This window comes from Primulina tabacum, chromosome 5 (assembly GCF_025594145.1).
Source record: "Primulina tabacum isolate GXHZ01 chromosome 5, ASM2559414v2, whole genome shotgun sequence".
Taxonomy (NCBI): Eukaryota; Viridiplantae; Streptophyta; class Magnoliopsida; order Lamiales; family Gesneriaceae; genus Primulina; species Primulina tabacum.
Genome location: NC_134554.1, coordinates 11,095,695 through 11,109,592, shown reverse-complemented (window position 1 = coordinate 11,109,592; position 13,898 = coordinate 11,095,695). Strand labels below are relative to the sequence as shown.

At 35.7% G+C, this 13,898-nt stretch overlaps 2 protein-coding genes across 10 annotated transcripts; both read left to right on the top strand.

The window, feature by feature from the left end:
• The first annotated feature begins 83 nt into the window (after positions 1-83).
• Positions 84-3,088, top strand: LOC142546490 (transcription factor TGA1-like). Of its 4 annotated transcripts, none has more exons than XM_075654236.1 (9): positions 84-303; positions 1,079-1,235; positions 1,349-1,423; positions 1,655-1,714; positions 1,815-1,892; positions 1,999-2,050; positions 2,136-2,407; positions 2,479-2,709; positions 2,787-3,088. In XM_075654236.1, the coding sequence occupies exons 2-9, from the start codon at positions 1,080-1,082 to the stop codon at positions 2,940-2,942; spliced, it is 1,080 nt and encodes a 359-aa protein (XP_075510351.1). In that variant the 5' UTR covers positions 84-303; position 1,079; the 3' UTR covers positions 2,943-3,088. The 4 variants fall into 4 exon arrangements, with proteins under 4 accessions (XP_075510351.1, XP_075510353.1, XP_075510354.1 ...); XM_075654238.1 differs by lacking the exon at positions 84-303 and adding an exon at positions 322-593; XM_075654239.1 differs by lacking the exon at positions 84-303 and adding an exon at positions 600-854.
• A 929-nt stretch (positions 3,089-4,017) lies between these two features.
• LOC142546488 (uncharacterized) lies at positions 4,018-13,679 on the top strand. Of its 6 annotated transcripts, none has more exons than XM_075654230.1 (18): positions 4,018-4,256; positions 4,337-4,468; positions 4,808-4,945; positions 5,329-5,379; positions 5,888-5,977; positions 6,057-6,203; positions 6,446-6,556; positions 6,881-6,949; positions 8,351-8,519; positions 8,611-9,083; positions 10,265-10,429; positions 10,926-11,091; positions 11,714-11,859; positions 12,207-12,479; positions 12,562-12,696; positions 12,788-12,966; positions 13,143-13,233; positions 13,443-13,679. In XM_075654230.1, exons 1-17 carry the CDS (start codon positions 4,164-4,166, stop codon positions 13,204-13,206), a joined length of 2,601 nt encoding a protein of 866 aa, XP_075510345.1. In that variant the 5' UTR covers positions 4,018-4,163; the 3' UTR covers positions 13,207-13,233; positions 13,443-13,679. The 6 variants fall into 6 exon arrangements, with proteins under 6 accessions (XP_075510345.1, XP_075510346.1, XP_075510347.1 ...); XM_075654231.1 differs by having other exon boundaries at positions 13,408-13,679; XM_075654232.1 differs by having other exon boundaries at positions 8,375-8,519; positions 13,143-13,679.
• The last annotated feature ends 219 nt before the right edge of the window (positions 13,680-13,898 follow it).

Genomic DNA, 13,898 nt, shown 5'->3' with positions numbered 1-13,898 from the left:
CGTAAAAAATAAACGAGTATAACTAAAATATTTGGATTGAACATATATATATATATATATATATAATAAAATTGCAGTGACACGGACCAATCAACCGACAGGTTATGACGCACTTGCAATGAAAGAAATTCCAATTCGAGCTAGAGTAGAAATACATGATTCATGAAGATATTGTTATTCGATTCTTCTTCATCATGTTCAGAACTGAAAGACGGGATTAAGAGCACTTCTTTAGCTTGCAAATTTTCTCGTAAATTTTATTCTCAAAGTGGGTGCAGTGCTTGTTTCTGATTTCCATTAAAGGTTTATTTTTTGAACTTCTCTCTCTCTGGTTTTTTTCCCTTTTTAAAAGCAAGGGAACTGGTTGAGCAAACTTGTGTCAGCTTTGGTATTATTTGGATGTCAAAGATGGCAACAAAAAACTCATATATACTGAAACATGTATCCATTTTCTTCATAGCCCGTGTCTCGTTCGTGTTGTGTGAAGCTAAGCTGGGCTCCGTCTATATGTTGGCTTCTTTTCTGCGTTTCTTGTTTGATGGATTGTATTTATGAAGCATAAAGGCCGTCAAACACCATCTATCATATCCCTGGTAAGGGAATGGTTCTTGATTCATTCTTCTGAATCATGGAAATGCGGCCGTAAAATATGATGCCATGTGGGATTGTTAAAGAGATCATGAATCGAGCCAGAACCTCATAGTTACCTATCTTGAAATCTGATTCTGATTTCTGCCATCAGTATCTTTGCAAAGTTTGATTTAACAGATGTTTAAATTACCTAGTCATGTGGACTATTTTTGTTACTAGTACTCCCTACATTCTGCTGGTTTTTCCTGATACGACAAGAAATGGTATTGCTTAATTCTTGAATTGAGATGAATCTATTGTGTAAGCCTTTAATTTCCTCAAATTTCAATTATATATATGGTCTTAAAATCAAACCAGGTGCCTAAAAGACAACGCTTATGAATTGTATGGCCTTTGTTGATTCTTTTTTTGCTGTCAAATGTCGGATTGTACCTCATTGATATAGCAACCGGAAGTACTAATTCAAAACTTTAAATGGTTTAAACAGAATGAATTCAGCATCGACTCGGTTTGTGCCGACTAGACGGATGGGGTTATACGACCAAATGCTTCAAATGGATATGTGGGGAGATTTTAAAGGAAACAACTGTTTTGACATATCTCCTTCAATGACTCTTGATGTCAGTGGTAAACAAGACAACGAGGTACGCACCAATAATAGAATTTAGTTACCATATATATGTGTGTGCGGATCAAGTTGTGGGCTAGACTTATATCCCACAGCTTAGTTGACTTATTATCGTGTATATGTGTTTAGTCAGAAAACACTTCCCACAAAACCATCGAACCTTCGTATAAATACGATGAAGAATCAAGCAAACCAGCTGACAAGGTAAAATTAGAATGGAATTTTCACTTGCTTTTATTGGATTTAATTAGTTAGCAACTATAAATGCTCGAGGCCGCGTATATATATTTTCCATGGCTTGTATTTCTTTCTGATAACGAGTAAAGAACCAAAACTGATATAATCTTCATCTCTTCTAATCATCATAGACATTTATTCTGTTTTGGACTATCAACGTGATCTTTATTGTTGACAAAACTAGAGTTTGATTTATAGGTACGGAGACGACTTGCACAGAATCGTGAGGCGGCTCGTAAAAGTCGTCTGCGGAAAAAGGTACTATGGTTACTTCACAAATGTGCAGTCAATGTACAATAAATCAGTCCATGATAATAGAGTTTACAGCAAGTTGGTTGGATCTAATTTTTGTCTGCAGGCTTATGTTCAGCAGTTAGAAAACAGTAAACTGAGACTAATTCAGATAGAACAAGAGATTGAACGATCAAGGCAACAGGTATTTTTTGCTTTAAATATTTTTCTATTAGACAAAGAACGACAGATGAATTCCAAGAATCATTCCCTAAAAGAAGCTTTCAACTTGAAATTTCTTCCATTTTCAGGGTGTGTGCTTAGATACAAATCTGCTGCGTTCCTCCGAAACTAAAAACCCAGGCCTGTACCTAATGATATTATAAACTTATGATATTTTCTTGAGCAGATGTATTTTGCATCTCTTGAAACCTATATTTCTTCTTAGGTATTGCTACATTTGAAATTGAGTATGGACAGTGGGTGGAAGAACAAAATAGGCAAATATCGGAATTGAAGAATGCTGTTAATTGTGGGATTGGAGAAGTGGAATTGCGGAGATTTGTTGATAGCGGGATGAGGCACTATTTCAATCTCTTCAAAATGAAACAATCAGCAGCCAAGGCTGATGCATTTTACATCATGTCTGGCACGTGGAAAACTTGTGCCGAGCGCTTATTCTTTTGGATTGGTGGCTTTCGGCCTTCAGAATTCCTCAAGGTGGTTTTGTAAAGCACTTTAGAGAAAACAAACAAAATTGAACTTCATCTGTGTCTTGTATCTATGTGTAGGTCGTGGCACCGAATCTGGAGCCACTGGAAGAACAACAACGTGTGGACGTTTGTAATCTTACACAATCATGTCAGCAAGCAGAAGATTCTCTGTCACAGGGAATGCTAAAACTCCATCAGATTGTGTCGGAAACCATAGCCGATGGCTTGCTAGACGGCGAAGGGAACTACCTCTCACACATAGGTGATGCCAGGGAGAAGTTGGAAGCTTTGATGAGGTTTGTAGGCCAGGTACGAAGTTAAATCTCCTACCTAGCTAAGCTAGTTGTGGAAAATGTACGTAATCCAATGGATCGATCTGCATGCAGGCGGATCATCTTCGTGGAGAAACCCTTCAGCAGATATGTCGAATACTTACAACCCGCAAAACAGCTCTCGCCCTCCTTGCCTTAGGGGAGTATTTGCAACGCCTCCGGGCTTTAAGTTCTCTTTGGTCTTCACGGCCGAGTACCAGTACTGGTTGATTAATCGACTATCATGTAGATATATACAATACATTTTTGTTTTCTTGTTTTTTTCTTTCATAAATAACTTTGCTTGTTATATATTTTCTTAGGCAGCTGATTTAGAAAAAGGGGTTTGATTATGTCTTTTGACTCTTACTTGTTTTTAGATACATTCGCAAGAAAGCACGTGCATTGATGTTGCATATATAATATAAATTAATTATAAAAATGGTGATAGTTTAATCAATTTTAATATAATATTTAGTTAAAAAAATCATCATTACTATATATTCCGTCGTACAAAACGAAAAATAATATATTATGTACAAGTATATATTTTGAACTAAATTATTATTTCTCAATTTTGTTAGAAAATTATATAATATTTTCGTTTGACTAAACTTAGTTTAAAATAACTTATAAACTCATATATTTTAATTATTTTATTTTATGTATGGTCTTATTTAACTCATGTCATTTGAAATAAGTTATATCAAATTTGTATTTTGACAATTAATTAAATATGAAAATTAAGATAAGTTTCGATGTTAAGCAAATTTAAAAGAATAACTCAAAAATATTTAAAATTTTAATATTAATTAACTCATGTTATTTTTAAAATTTTATATCAAGTATTTGATAATAATCTATAATTATTTTAACTAAGTTGAGAAATGAATTTTTTCTAAAAATATAATTCTATCATGATATGTCAATTTTCCTTCATAAAATGGAATATATATTAATTATATTTTGGGTTTTACTAAATGCTACGATAAATACATAAAAATGTCGTATTATATTTTGTAATGAAATATATTTAAATTTTATATTTACGATTCATCACATTCAATAATTGAACGTTAGTTTAACGATTAGCATAGTTGATAAACATCGTATCAACATATATTGAGTCCAAACTCCAAACTTGTAGATATACATTGAATGATATATACAATTAAAATAAATATTATACAAAATACTGCAAGTTTGGGCCCAGTTATAAACATTAAACAGAAGTCCACTATAAAGCCCAGCTCAGGTTTTTTTACAAATTTTGAGCTGACTATTAAATTTAAGCCCACCACGAGCCCATGTTGGAGGAAAGAGAGGAACTTGATTCGCTCACAGCCAACAATCTCTGCGTAATCATGTCCGTGTTATTTCTGACACAACGCAAAACAAAACCCTAGAGATTGCTAGGACTGGGAATATTAAACCGTTCTCTAGAAATTGAGAATGGGAGCTAGTCGGAAGTTACAGGGAGAGATAGATCGCGTTCTGAAGAAAGTTCAGGAGGGCGTCGATGTATTTGATAGCATTTGGAATAAGGTCGCTTGCTTTCTCGTGTTTTATTGTGACGAGGGTTTGGATTTGGATTGTATAAACTTTGTGCTTAATTTGTTTTTTAGGTTTATGATACTGATAATGCAAATCAGAAGGAAAAATTTGAGGCTGACTTGAAGAAGGAGATAAAGAAGTTGCAGCGATACAGAGATCAGATCAAGACTTGGATACAATCAAGCGAAATAAAGGATAAGAAGGTAAACCTGCTGCTTTTAAAGTTAGAGTTTAACAACTTTAATAAGTGTCAGTCACTACTGAGTACTGAGACCATTTTTATCTGAAACTTTTTCCACTGGTGCCTGATTCAAAAAATGTGCTTCTCATGCTAATTATGTACATGTTCATGCTTAATTTTACTCTTTTCTCACTAATTTTTGTCCATATATCTTCTCTCTTTTTTCTCTTGTAGTAATTCAATCACGTTATCTTCGGTTATCTTCGGTTATCTTCAGTGATAGGTTAACCACATCGTCAGCTTGTTTATTGCCTATTTCCAACTCTAACGAAGGATTTTCTCTTCATAACTGTTGACGTAGGTTAGTGCCTCTTATGAGCAAGCTCTAGTGGACGCTCGCAAGCTTATTGAGCGTGAGATGGAACGATTTAAAATTTGTGAGAAAGAAACTAAGACAAAAGCATTCTCCAAAGAAGGATTGGGCCAACAACCCAAAACGGTAGGTTGTTCTGCTCAGGAAGTCCCCTGATTTTTATTTCCTTTATTCTGAAGTAAAATATAACTAAGGTTTACTAAAGGTGAAATTGGTCCTTTTGAAATGATATGATTAGTCTAATGATTTCAAATAGACATCTGATGCCATCAGTGAAACATTTCTACCTTGGATGATGCCATGATGGTGAGGATCTACCTCTTTGATGTAATATGATATGAAAAATTAATAATCTAATTGTGTAGTTTTGGTGAAGTTGGACGAGCTTTCTGATTGTATGGCCTGTCTGTTGTAATCAATATAAAATGCAAGTCCTGCTCTTATGTGTTTGGAATTTCTTAGTTTCTAACTTCTTCCAGCACGCATATGTGATTTCTGTTTCACTGTAGGATCCGAAAGAAAAGGCTAAATCAGAGACCAGGGATTGGTTGAATAATGTGGTATGCTCTTGAATTTTTTCTTGTGTTTCCTTATCCGGGATTCCATAATCCAGAGGGTTAGGGGGTTAGCATGTAAAATTATCTCTCTTGATGCTGCCTGTTATTCTAGGTCTATTATATCAAATTTCTTTGCTAACAAATTTGTTAAAGAAGTGAGGCTGAAGAATGGGAAGCTAATACGAATTTTTGGTCTTTCGATTAATTTATGGAATCATCTCTATCTCTCTTCTTAGTATGATTTTGCAGTTATCTTTGTATTGCTGTCATTTTTTGGTTCAACTACTTATGTACGTCATCTGACCTACAATAATTCAATTTGCCGTGATGGAGTCTGGGATTATGTATGACAAGTGAAACTTTAGGTGTCCATATCTCTGCAATTTCAAAGGAGTTGACAGTTGGTGGCATAAATCATTATTTTAAGTAGTTTGCATGTCATTGTTATCATTTTAGATAAGTTATTAATAGTTTATGAATCGTCTTGAGGATGTATGTGCCACTTTGCTAGGTTGGTGAACTGGAAAGTCAAATAGATAGCTTTGAAGCGGAAGTAGAGGGACTTTCTGTTAAGAAAGGGAAGTCAAGGCCTCCCAGACTGGTATGTCATTGAGGAAAGGCTCCTGACTATGCAGCATACTCTGTTCGCCTTACTATGTTTAATTTTAAAAATTTCGTAGACACATCTAGAGACATCCATTTCTCGGCATAAGGCTCATATTATGAAGTTAGAATTGATTCTAAGGCTATTGGACAATGACGAATTGAGTCCAGAACAAGTCAATGATGTAAAGGATTTCCTGGATGACTATGTGGAAAGAAATCAGGTATTCTAGTCCAAAACAAGTTGTTTCTTCTCATTTGAACCTTTTTTGTTTAAACAAATGTTGACCATGTTTTTCCCTTAATATTTGGCTTCTCATGGGGTGTTATTTGTTTCTTATCTTTCAAATGGGAAACAATAAGATTTCTGTTTGAACATCTTGTGTGGTTGTCATTCTGGACAATACGTAGATTAAATGGTGGTAAAATTGATTTAATCTTCTTCCTTTTGGAATATGATTGGCAGGAGAACTTTGACGAATTTAGTGATGTCGATGAACTTTACAATTCCTTGCCTTTGGACAAGGTGGAATCTCTTGAAGATCTAGTGACAGTTGGTCCTTCTAATCTTGTGAAGGTTATATGATTTCTCCGGTTGATTATATAATATTTTTTGTATGTGATATAGTGTTTTAGTTTCTCAATAATTGTTTTGCTAATAGGCAAGTTAATGCCCAATTCCAAATAAGTTTTTATGTCTGATGAGCTATCAGTATTCCCCGATGACCCACCCCGTCCTCACCAGTCACCATCTCTATATTATATACAAATGACAAATATAAATCATACCAGAATTGTACAGCAGGAGTTAATGTCTGTACCTTCCCTTCCCTTCCCTTTTCTCTTGATAAGAATGCAAAACATCATGATGTCGTGTTATAGCATTTTCTATTATTTTCAGGGTGTCGGTGCCTCTGGTACGGTTTTAAGTTTGAAATCTTCTTTGGCTGCAACACCCTCTCCAGCTCTGGTATGTATGAGTTTGAATTTTCTCTTACTGTACCCACCTCTCTCATCCGATGGGGTGGAATTGAGAAATGCTTTTGATTTAAAACTTAATGTGTTAAACTACTGGCAACAAAACAATTTGGTTATAGTTATTTAACAATTGATTGTGCAGAACAATTCAGTGTCTTACAGGGAAACATTCCAGGTTTAGCCTTTCAAATATCTTTTCTGAGTGAATGGTTTCAATTCGATGATCAATTTTTTAATATTAGAATTTAGGAATATATTTATTGCAGTGTTTGGTTTTAGTTCTTAAACCAGCTTCCTTTCCCCAAAATAAAACCATCTACTATTATCACATCTTTTTTCATTTTCCCAGAAGTCTATTTTTTCAGTTCCTATACTTTCCAACAAATTATTACATTTAAGCCAGATTTATACCACTCCCAAAAATATTCTACCATTCTTTTTTATGTAACAAATTTAAAATTCCTCACTCAAATACTCGTTGGTACATGTATCAATTTAAATATTATTTAATAACGTTTACCAAACAAAATTTTATATGATTTGGTATAACTAGTAAAAATACGTATTAATCTCCTAATCCCATTTCTTAAAAAAGATCTCATAATCTGTATAGCTGTGATATAAAAATAATCCAATATTATCCCCCAAATACATGGACATGAGGACAATATTTGTATCAGTTTCTGTTTTGCATGACTTTTGATTGCATTAATAAGGTTATAAAATACTCCTGGAACAATATTTTTTACTCGATATCATTTGGTGTTTCCTGTCCATTGAGGATATTCCTTTTTAAATTTGAGGCTGTTACGCAGTTTTAGGAAAAAATTGATTCTATTCAGACATTTGGAAATGATTTTGATTAAAAATGCGAGTACCTTCAAAGGTAGCTTATCAAATGGAAGTACTATTAATCAATTATTAGATAAAAATTGGATATGTAGTAGCGGCATTTTTTTTCTTTTGTGAATTACATTATTAACTTCCAAGTAGTCTGCATTATTTACCATGAATTTATTTGATCTTAAAATTTATTTCCAAGGCTGATGGTGTTTGAGCTTTCACTTCATTTATTGAGTGCACAATTCATTTAATCACATAACTATATTGATTTATCTTTTCCTTCTCATTTTGGGGGGTCTTTTTAGTTGTTTCTTTTAAGCAAAAGGCACAATTCCATGCTGTCATCCTAAAATCATAGGTAATGTCTCTCTTCGGCACGAAATGTTTTTGAAACATCTTGAGAGATGACAGAGATATGTTGAATCCTGAATTTTATTTTATTTTTTGGACTTCTCATTTCTAAGTCCTTGGGTTTTTTTCCATTTTAAATTGTTTATGAATGTTGGCAATGTCTATGATATGTCTTATAACCGGATGCCACCATCTCCAGACAACATTATCTTCCACACCACAGGTTGCTTCCGCTCCAGACCAAGTGGAAGAAACAGCTTCTCAAGACAGTAATTCAGATGCAGTTGCAAGAACCCCACCTCCTAAGAGTAATAATCTTAGTTCTTCTGCACCACAAACACCACCAGCGGCAAGCCATGGTACTCTAGGTATCAAGTTGTTCGATTGTAACTTTGTGAGTAGCGGTTCATCTCCTATTCTTTTCTCCCTGAGTTTCTTTTTGTGCTTTTGACAATGTAGGTGTTGCCACTGCTTCATCATTATTAACTGAGTCAAGTGCCACCAAAGAAGAGGATATCAGTAACTTCTCTGGTGGCAAATTATCTCCTGCTCTATCCGAAACTGGATTAAGGCCCATCAGTAGAGGCGGTCTTCCTAGTCAACCATCTTCCACAATTGCTCTTAGTGCTAGCAGTACGATTTCTAACAACGGATCCCTTAGTGCCATGCCGTTGGCTTCAGAAATTGGAAAATTAAATATTTTGGTATCTGATGACCGATCAGCAAGTACTGGAATGACACCGTCCATTGCATCTCCTCTAAGTAATAGAGTAATCTTGCCACAAGCTTCCAAGGCAAGTGATGGACTTGGCGCAAGCGATTTAGTAATTGCCGGTGATTCCGCAATAATGGGTAGCAGAGTTTTCACCGCCCCTGTGGTTCCTGGTATGCAATGGAGGCCTGGAAGTTCCTTTCAAAACCAAAATGAAACGGTATGGAACAATGTTCTGTTCATGTTGCTGGCTATCCTCGCGTTTTTTTCTCCAGCTTTAATACTTTGTCTAACTTCTTATTAGGTTTTCGTCCTTGAGGGTTAAAAAATTTAGACTAGCCGCATTTTCTTGTTTGTACCATTTGACTTTAAAGTTCAATATTTGTTGGTCTGAAACATCATGAACTTAACATGAATCCTTAGATCCATGAAATGACCACAGTAGTGATAAGAACAAGGAGAAATATGACGCTAGAGTGAAGAATGTGAATCTAAGAAGTCAATAAATTTGGTGAAGTGTGGCGCAAAAAGTAAAAGGGTGGAAAACATTGAAGTGATATTACTGAATGATAATGTGGTGGGTTTGATTAAGGTTCCTACGCATGGTTTGAAAATTTGTCTTCGAACGTACATGTTCTAATTGCTATCTCCGATTTCATTCATTAATTGGCCATGTGAACCAAATTCCTGGTGATTGTATCTGGTCTAACATCAATTTAGCAAGGATTGGTTTGGACCTCAAACTTGTTTAATTTTCTGAATTCAGAAAATATAAATTCACTGTGTTCCTTAATCTATTATCTTCCCCGATACCTTCAACCATCCACCCTCTGATCTTTACCGCTCCCCACACATGTCGTTGGCTTGTGCCAAAAGTAGCCATTATTGCTGTTACCACCTTTCTCTTCAACCCACTTTTCTTTCCTATTTTCCATCTTCTCTTTGTTCTCTGTTTTTTAACATCTATGAGAAGCAAGCTGGGAATGCAAACAGAAAAATGAGATTGACGTCAAAAACCACCAAATGCGTCAAAAACCACCAAATGCCTTTGTTACCAATAGCTAACAATCTAGAGGGTGGTTAACTGACTCATTAATCTTGGTAATTCAAAAAACTTTTTGTCTGATATATTTATCTTCATTTTTATTTATATGTTGAAAATTGAAAGTTAAAGTTTACTGTAAATGACGTTATTTTGGATTGATCTCTTTTGAATGCAACTTAAATGCAACCCACACATTTTTCTTACTTTTTTGTACCAGCGACTCGTGTGAAACACACATTTGCACGCGCGCGCGTGCACACACACACAGAGCAGCTTTTTTTCTCTCTTTCTCATCCACACATTCAATTTGTTGGCGAAGTACCTCACTTCGGAATAATGTTCTTCTGAATCTCCAGGGGCAGTTTCGTGGACGAACTGAGATTGCTCCTGACCAAAGGGAGAAGTTTCTACAAAGATTTCAGCAGGTGCAGCAACAGGGCCAGACTAACATTCTCGGTATGACCTCTCTTACTGGAGGGAAACAATACTCTGCCCAGCAGCAAAATCCGCTCTTGACGCAGGTGTCACTCCCTTCAAATTTCATTGTTTAACTTCTCTTTTACGTTTGCTAGTCCCTAGTCAAGTAGTCATCACACACTGTTACTGACTTACTGTGCATAAGTTTCTTTAGATTCAACATTTGAGAATCTTTAACATGTTTGTCATTTTCCAGTTGAAACACGAACATCATTTATAGAATTAACCACATTCGGATAATAGGCTGTACTGTTTATCTTTAAAATGTGGATTGCAGACTCGTGGTAGTTTCTTTTTATTTGATTACATTTAGGTCTGATAGCTACTTCTTATTGATGAAAATTTGTCAGTATGCACACCTGCGTGTGAATGAATTGTTTGATATCTTGTTCAAGTCTTATATAGTGCCAATAGATACGTTTTGGTATCTTACAACTTTTTTTGAGATATACTTGTGTTTTGGTATCTTACAACTTCTTTTAAGATATACTTGTGTCATGAATCAATACATTTTCGCCTGTTTCTAATCTATTTTCTCAGTTTAATGCTCAAAGCTCATCTCTCTCGCCTCAACTGGGATTGGGAATTGGAATCCAAGGTTCCGTACTCAATGGTGTTGCATCATCTGCTTCACAGCAGCCACAGAGCGCAATCCACCAATCAGTTAATCAGCAGATCATGATACCCACAACATCTAGGGAGGCTGGTAATACCGCACATGCCTATTTTCACCTAGAAGATTACTATCTTATTATATGCTGCTCATTGGTATACTAAACTTTGGTTAACAATACTGAAGTTATGGAATTCCTTTACATGTGGTATTGTGGTTGCATCCAAAACTTATTGCAGAAATGAACTATTGTATTTATCTGTTTTATTTGCATTTAATAGCTAGTCAATACGATGAAAATGCTTGTCCATGTTGTATGTGCATGTGAATGATACGTGTGATCTTTTGTTCAGCCTCAGTGCATATTACCTGTGGATAAACCAAAAGTAAAAAACTCCTATCCAATTTTTCACCTTGTTATTTTGCTATATTCGTGCTATAAAAATATCTCAATCTGTAGAAGAAACGTGCTATAAAAATATCTCAATCTGTAGAGAGGAAAGAAATACTACGGTAGCAGAATATGAACTTACTGGATGCATTTCTGGTGTCAACCTATTATTTATTGTCAACAGAATCTGGACCGCAGTAGAAAATTATGCGTTTAATATTTAAATCATAAGGTTTCCATAATTTTCAGTGTGTTATGTCATCCATAAATATTCTGAATGGATTGTATCACTATAATAATGGAGAAGTTATCTTGCACGTGTAGAAAGTGGTCTTGCAAAAGCTGAGGAGTTACTGCAGCAACAGCCCATAACTGAAGATTCATCAGTGGATTCTGCTACCAATCCTGGACTTGGAAAGAGTCTTGTGCAAGAGGATGAAATTAAGGCTTCCCACACCTTGGATACCTCAGTATATGTGCAATCTTTTGTTTATGTTTAAATTTGTGGAGATCTGTTTTTAACGCTTTTTATTTGAGCACATTGACTGGGAAGTGATGAAATTTAAAATTTGGTGGTGTTGGATATGATGCTGTTTAATTATGTGGATATTTATGCCTTTTCCCTCCCACACTTGTGAAAATAAAACACGTCAGTTAGATCAAGTTATACATAAATTATGATTTTCCAAGTTATTTCCTGAACTCAGTTTCATCGTGGCAATGTTTTTCTTGGTGTTTAATGTGCCATGATGATCTATTAATCTATTTACTCAATAGTTCATTTAATTCATGCTCCTGTCAAATTGTTTACAAGCAGGCTGCTGTCTCAATTGCTGAACCTTCCCAGGTGACGAGGGATATTGACCTATCTCCAGGGCAGCCGTTGCAACCCAGTGCATCTACTGGAAGTCTTGGTGTGATTGGTCGACGAAGTGTATCTGATCTTGGTGCCATTGGTGATAATATAACTTCATCAACTGCAAATTCTGGAGGGATGCATGATCAATTGTATAATTTGCAGATGCTTGAGGGTGCTTTCCATAGGCTTCCTCAACCCAAAGACTCTGAGCGTGCGAAGAGCTATACTCCAGTATGCAACCATCTCATACTAGACATTAATGTTTGGCCTGATACTCTGTTCACTTTCTCATGTTTTCTTTTATTACGTACAGAAACATCCTGCTGTTACCCCACCGAGCTATCCTCAAGTTCAAGCACCAATAGTTAATAATCCTGCCTTCTGGGAACGGCTTGGATCTGATACTTATGGCACTGATACTCTCTTTTTTTCATTTTACTACCAGCAGGTTAATTGAAAATCTTGTCTCTTTGGGGATTCCTTCATGTTGTCATGATTAAGTGCGCTTATCTTGTTCTTTATTGGACCCTTTTCTGCAGAACACTTACCAACAATATTTGGCGGCCAGAGAATTGAAAAAACAATCTTGGAGATACCACAGAAAATATAACACATGGTTCCAACGACATGAAGAGCCAAAAGTCGCCACCGATGATTTTGAACAGGGGACATATGTGTACTTTGATTTCCATATAGCCAATGAGGAACAGCACGGATGGTATGGTTATTCCTCTTTTTTGAGTTTGATTAAGCTTTAGTTCTTGACAAATGAGGATAAAAGTTGATATCTGACCAAGCAAATTTACCTTTGAATTTACAACTGTTTTTACATGATTTTCGTTATTTGAGCTATCTCTGATTTTGTTGACTCTTGCATTCTTGGGCTCAAATCAGGTGTCAGAGAATTAAGACTGATTTCTCTTTTGAGTACAATTATCTCGAAGATGAACTAAACTAAGCATCTACCTCCATGGCCAGTCATCAGGTTCACATCTGGTTTTGTTCTATCTAGTGCTTAGATGTTCTGTTCTGTGTCAGTGCCAAACTTTATGCCATTTCAACTCAAACTCCGATTTAACTGCAACTTCACTTGGCTTTGGGGCATGTTACGATGACCGTATTTTGAGCTGATCCACCTTTTAGTCTACTGTATATATAGATTTGGATATGCTGTTTGATGTTGGATTCTTTCAGGAAACACTACTCTTTCTGGCCGAGTGAATGAATATTGGTCTCCCGAGTGAGTTTTTGTCTCGACGCTGTTTGCGATTGACTTGGTTCTGGAAATCATGGTGGTGTCGAGGCATTTTAGAAATTAGATTTCTTTTTCACTATTGTTATGTCAATCAAACTACTAAAACCGAATTATTGAATAATTGAAATATTTTCAATCGTTATCAGGGATTTTTTTTGGAGTTTAAATTTCTTGCTTTTGCGGTAAAATTTTGATGATCAAGTTCAACAACTTGATCATATGCTGGCATGCACTCGTCCTCTTTGAAAGATCAAGACCTTTTTTTTTTAATGATTAAAAAACACGACCCTCGTTAGCTGCCAGCAGTTCTTCAGTGTCAGGAGTGGACCTTATCCAGGGTTTGTTTCAACCTAGTGCCTGCACGGGCAATGAACGGCCCGGATCACTCCACACCT

Bases quoted from the DNA above. Each gene is read 5' to 3' on its own strand.
- LOC142546488 (XM_075654230.1), top strand. From the start codon at position 4,164: ATGGGAGCTAGTCGGAAGTTACAGGGAGAGATAGATCGCGTTCTGAAG. The intron at 6,204-6,445 runs GTATTCTAGTCC...TATGATTGGCAG, and splicing joins ACTATGTGGAAAGAAATCAG to GAGAACTTTGACGAATTTAG. The intron at 6,950-8,350 runs GTATGTATGAGT...CACCATCTCCAG, and splicing joins CAACACCCTCTCCAGCTCTG to ACAACATTATCTTCCACACC.
- LOC142546490 (XM_075654236.1), top strand. From the start codon at position 1,080: ATGAATTCAGCATCGACTCGGTTTGTGCCGACTAGACGGATGGGGTTA. The intron at 1,424-1,654 runs GTAAAATTAGAA...TTTGATTTATAG, and splicing joins CAAGCAAACCAGCTGACAAG to GTACGGAGACGACTTGCACA. The intron at 1,715-1,814 runs GTACTATGGTTA...TTTTGTCTGCAG, and splicing joins AAAGTCGTCTGCGGAAAAAG to GCTTATGTTCAGCAGTTAGA.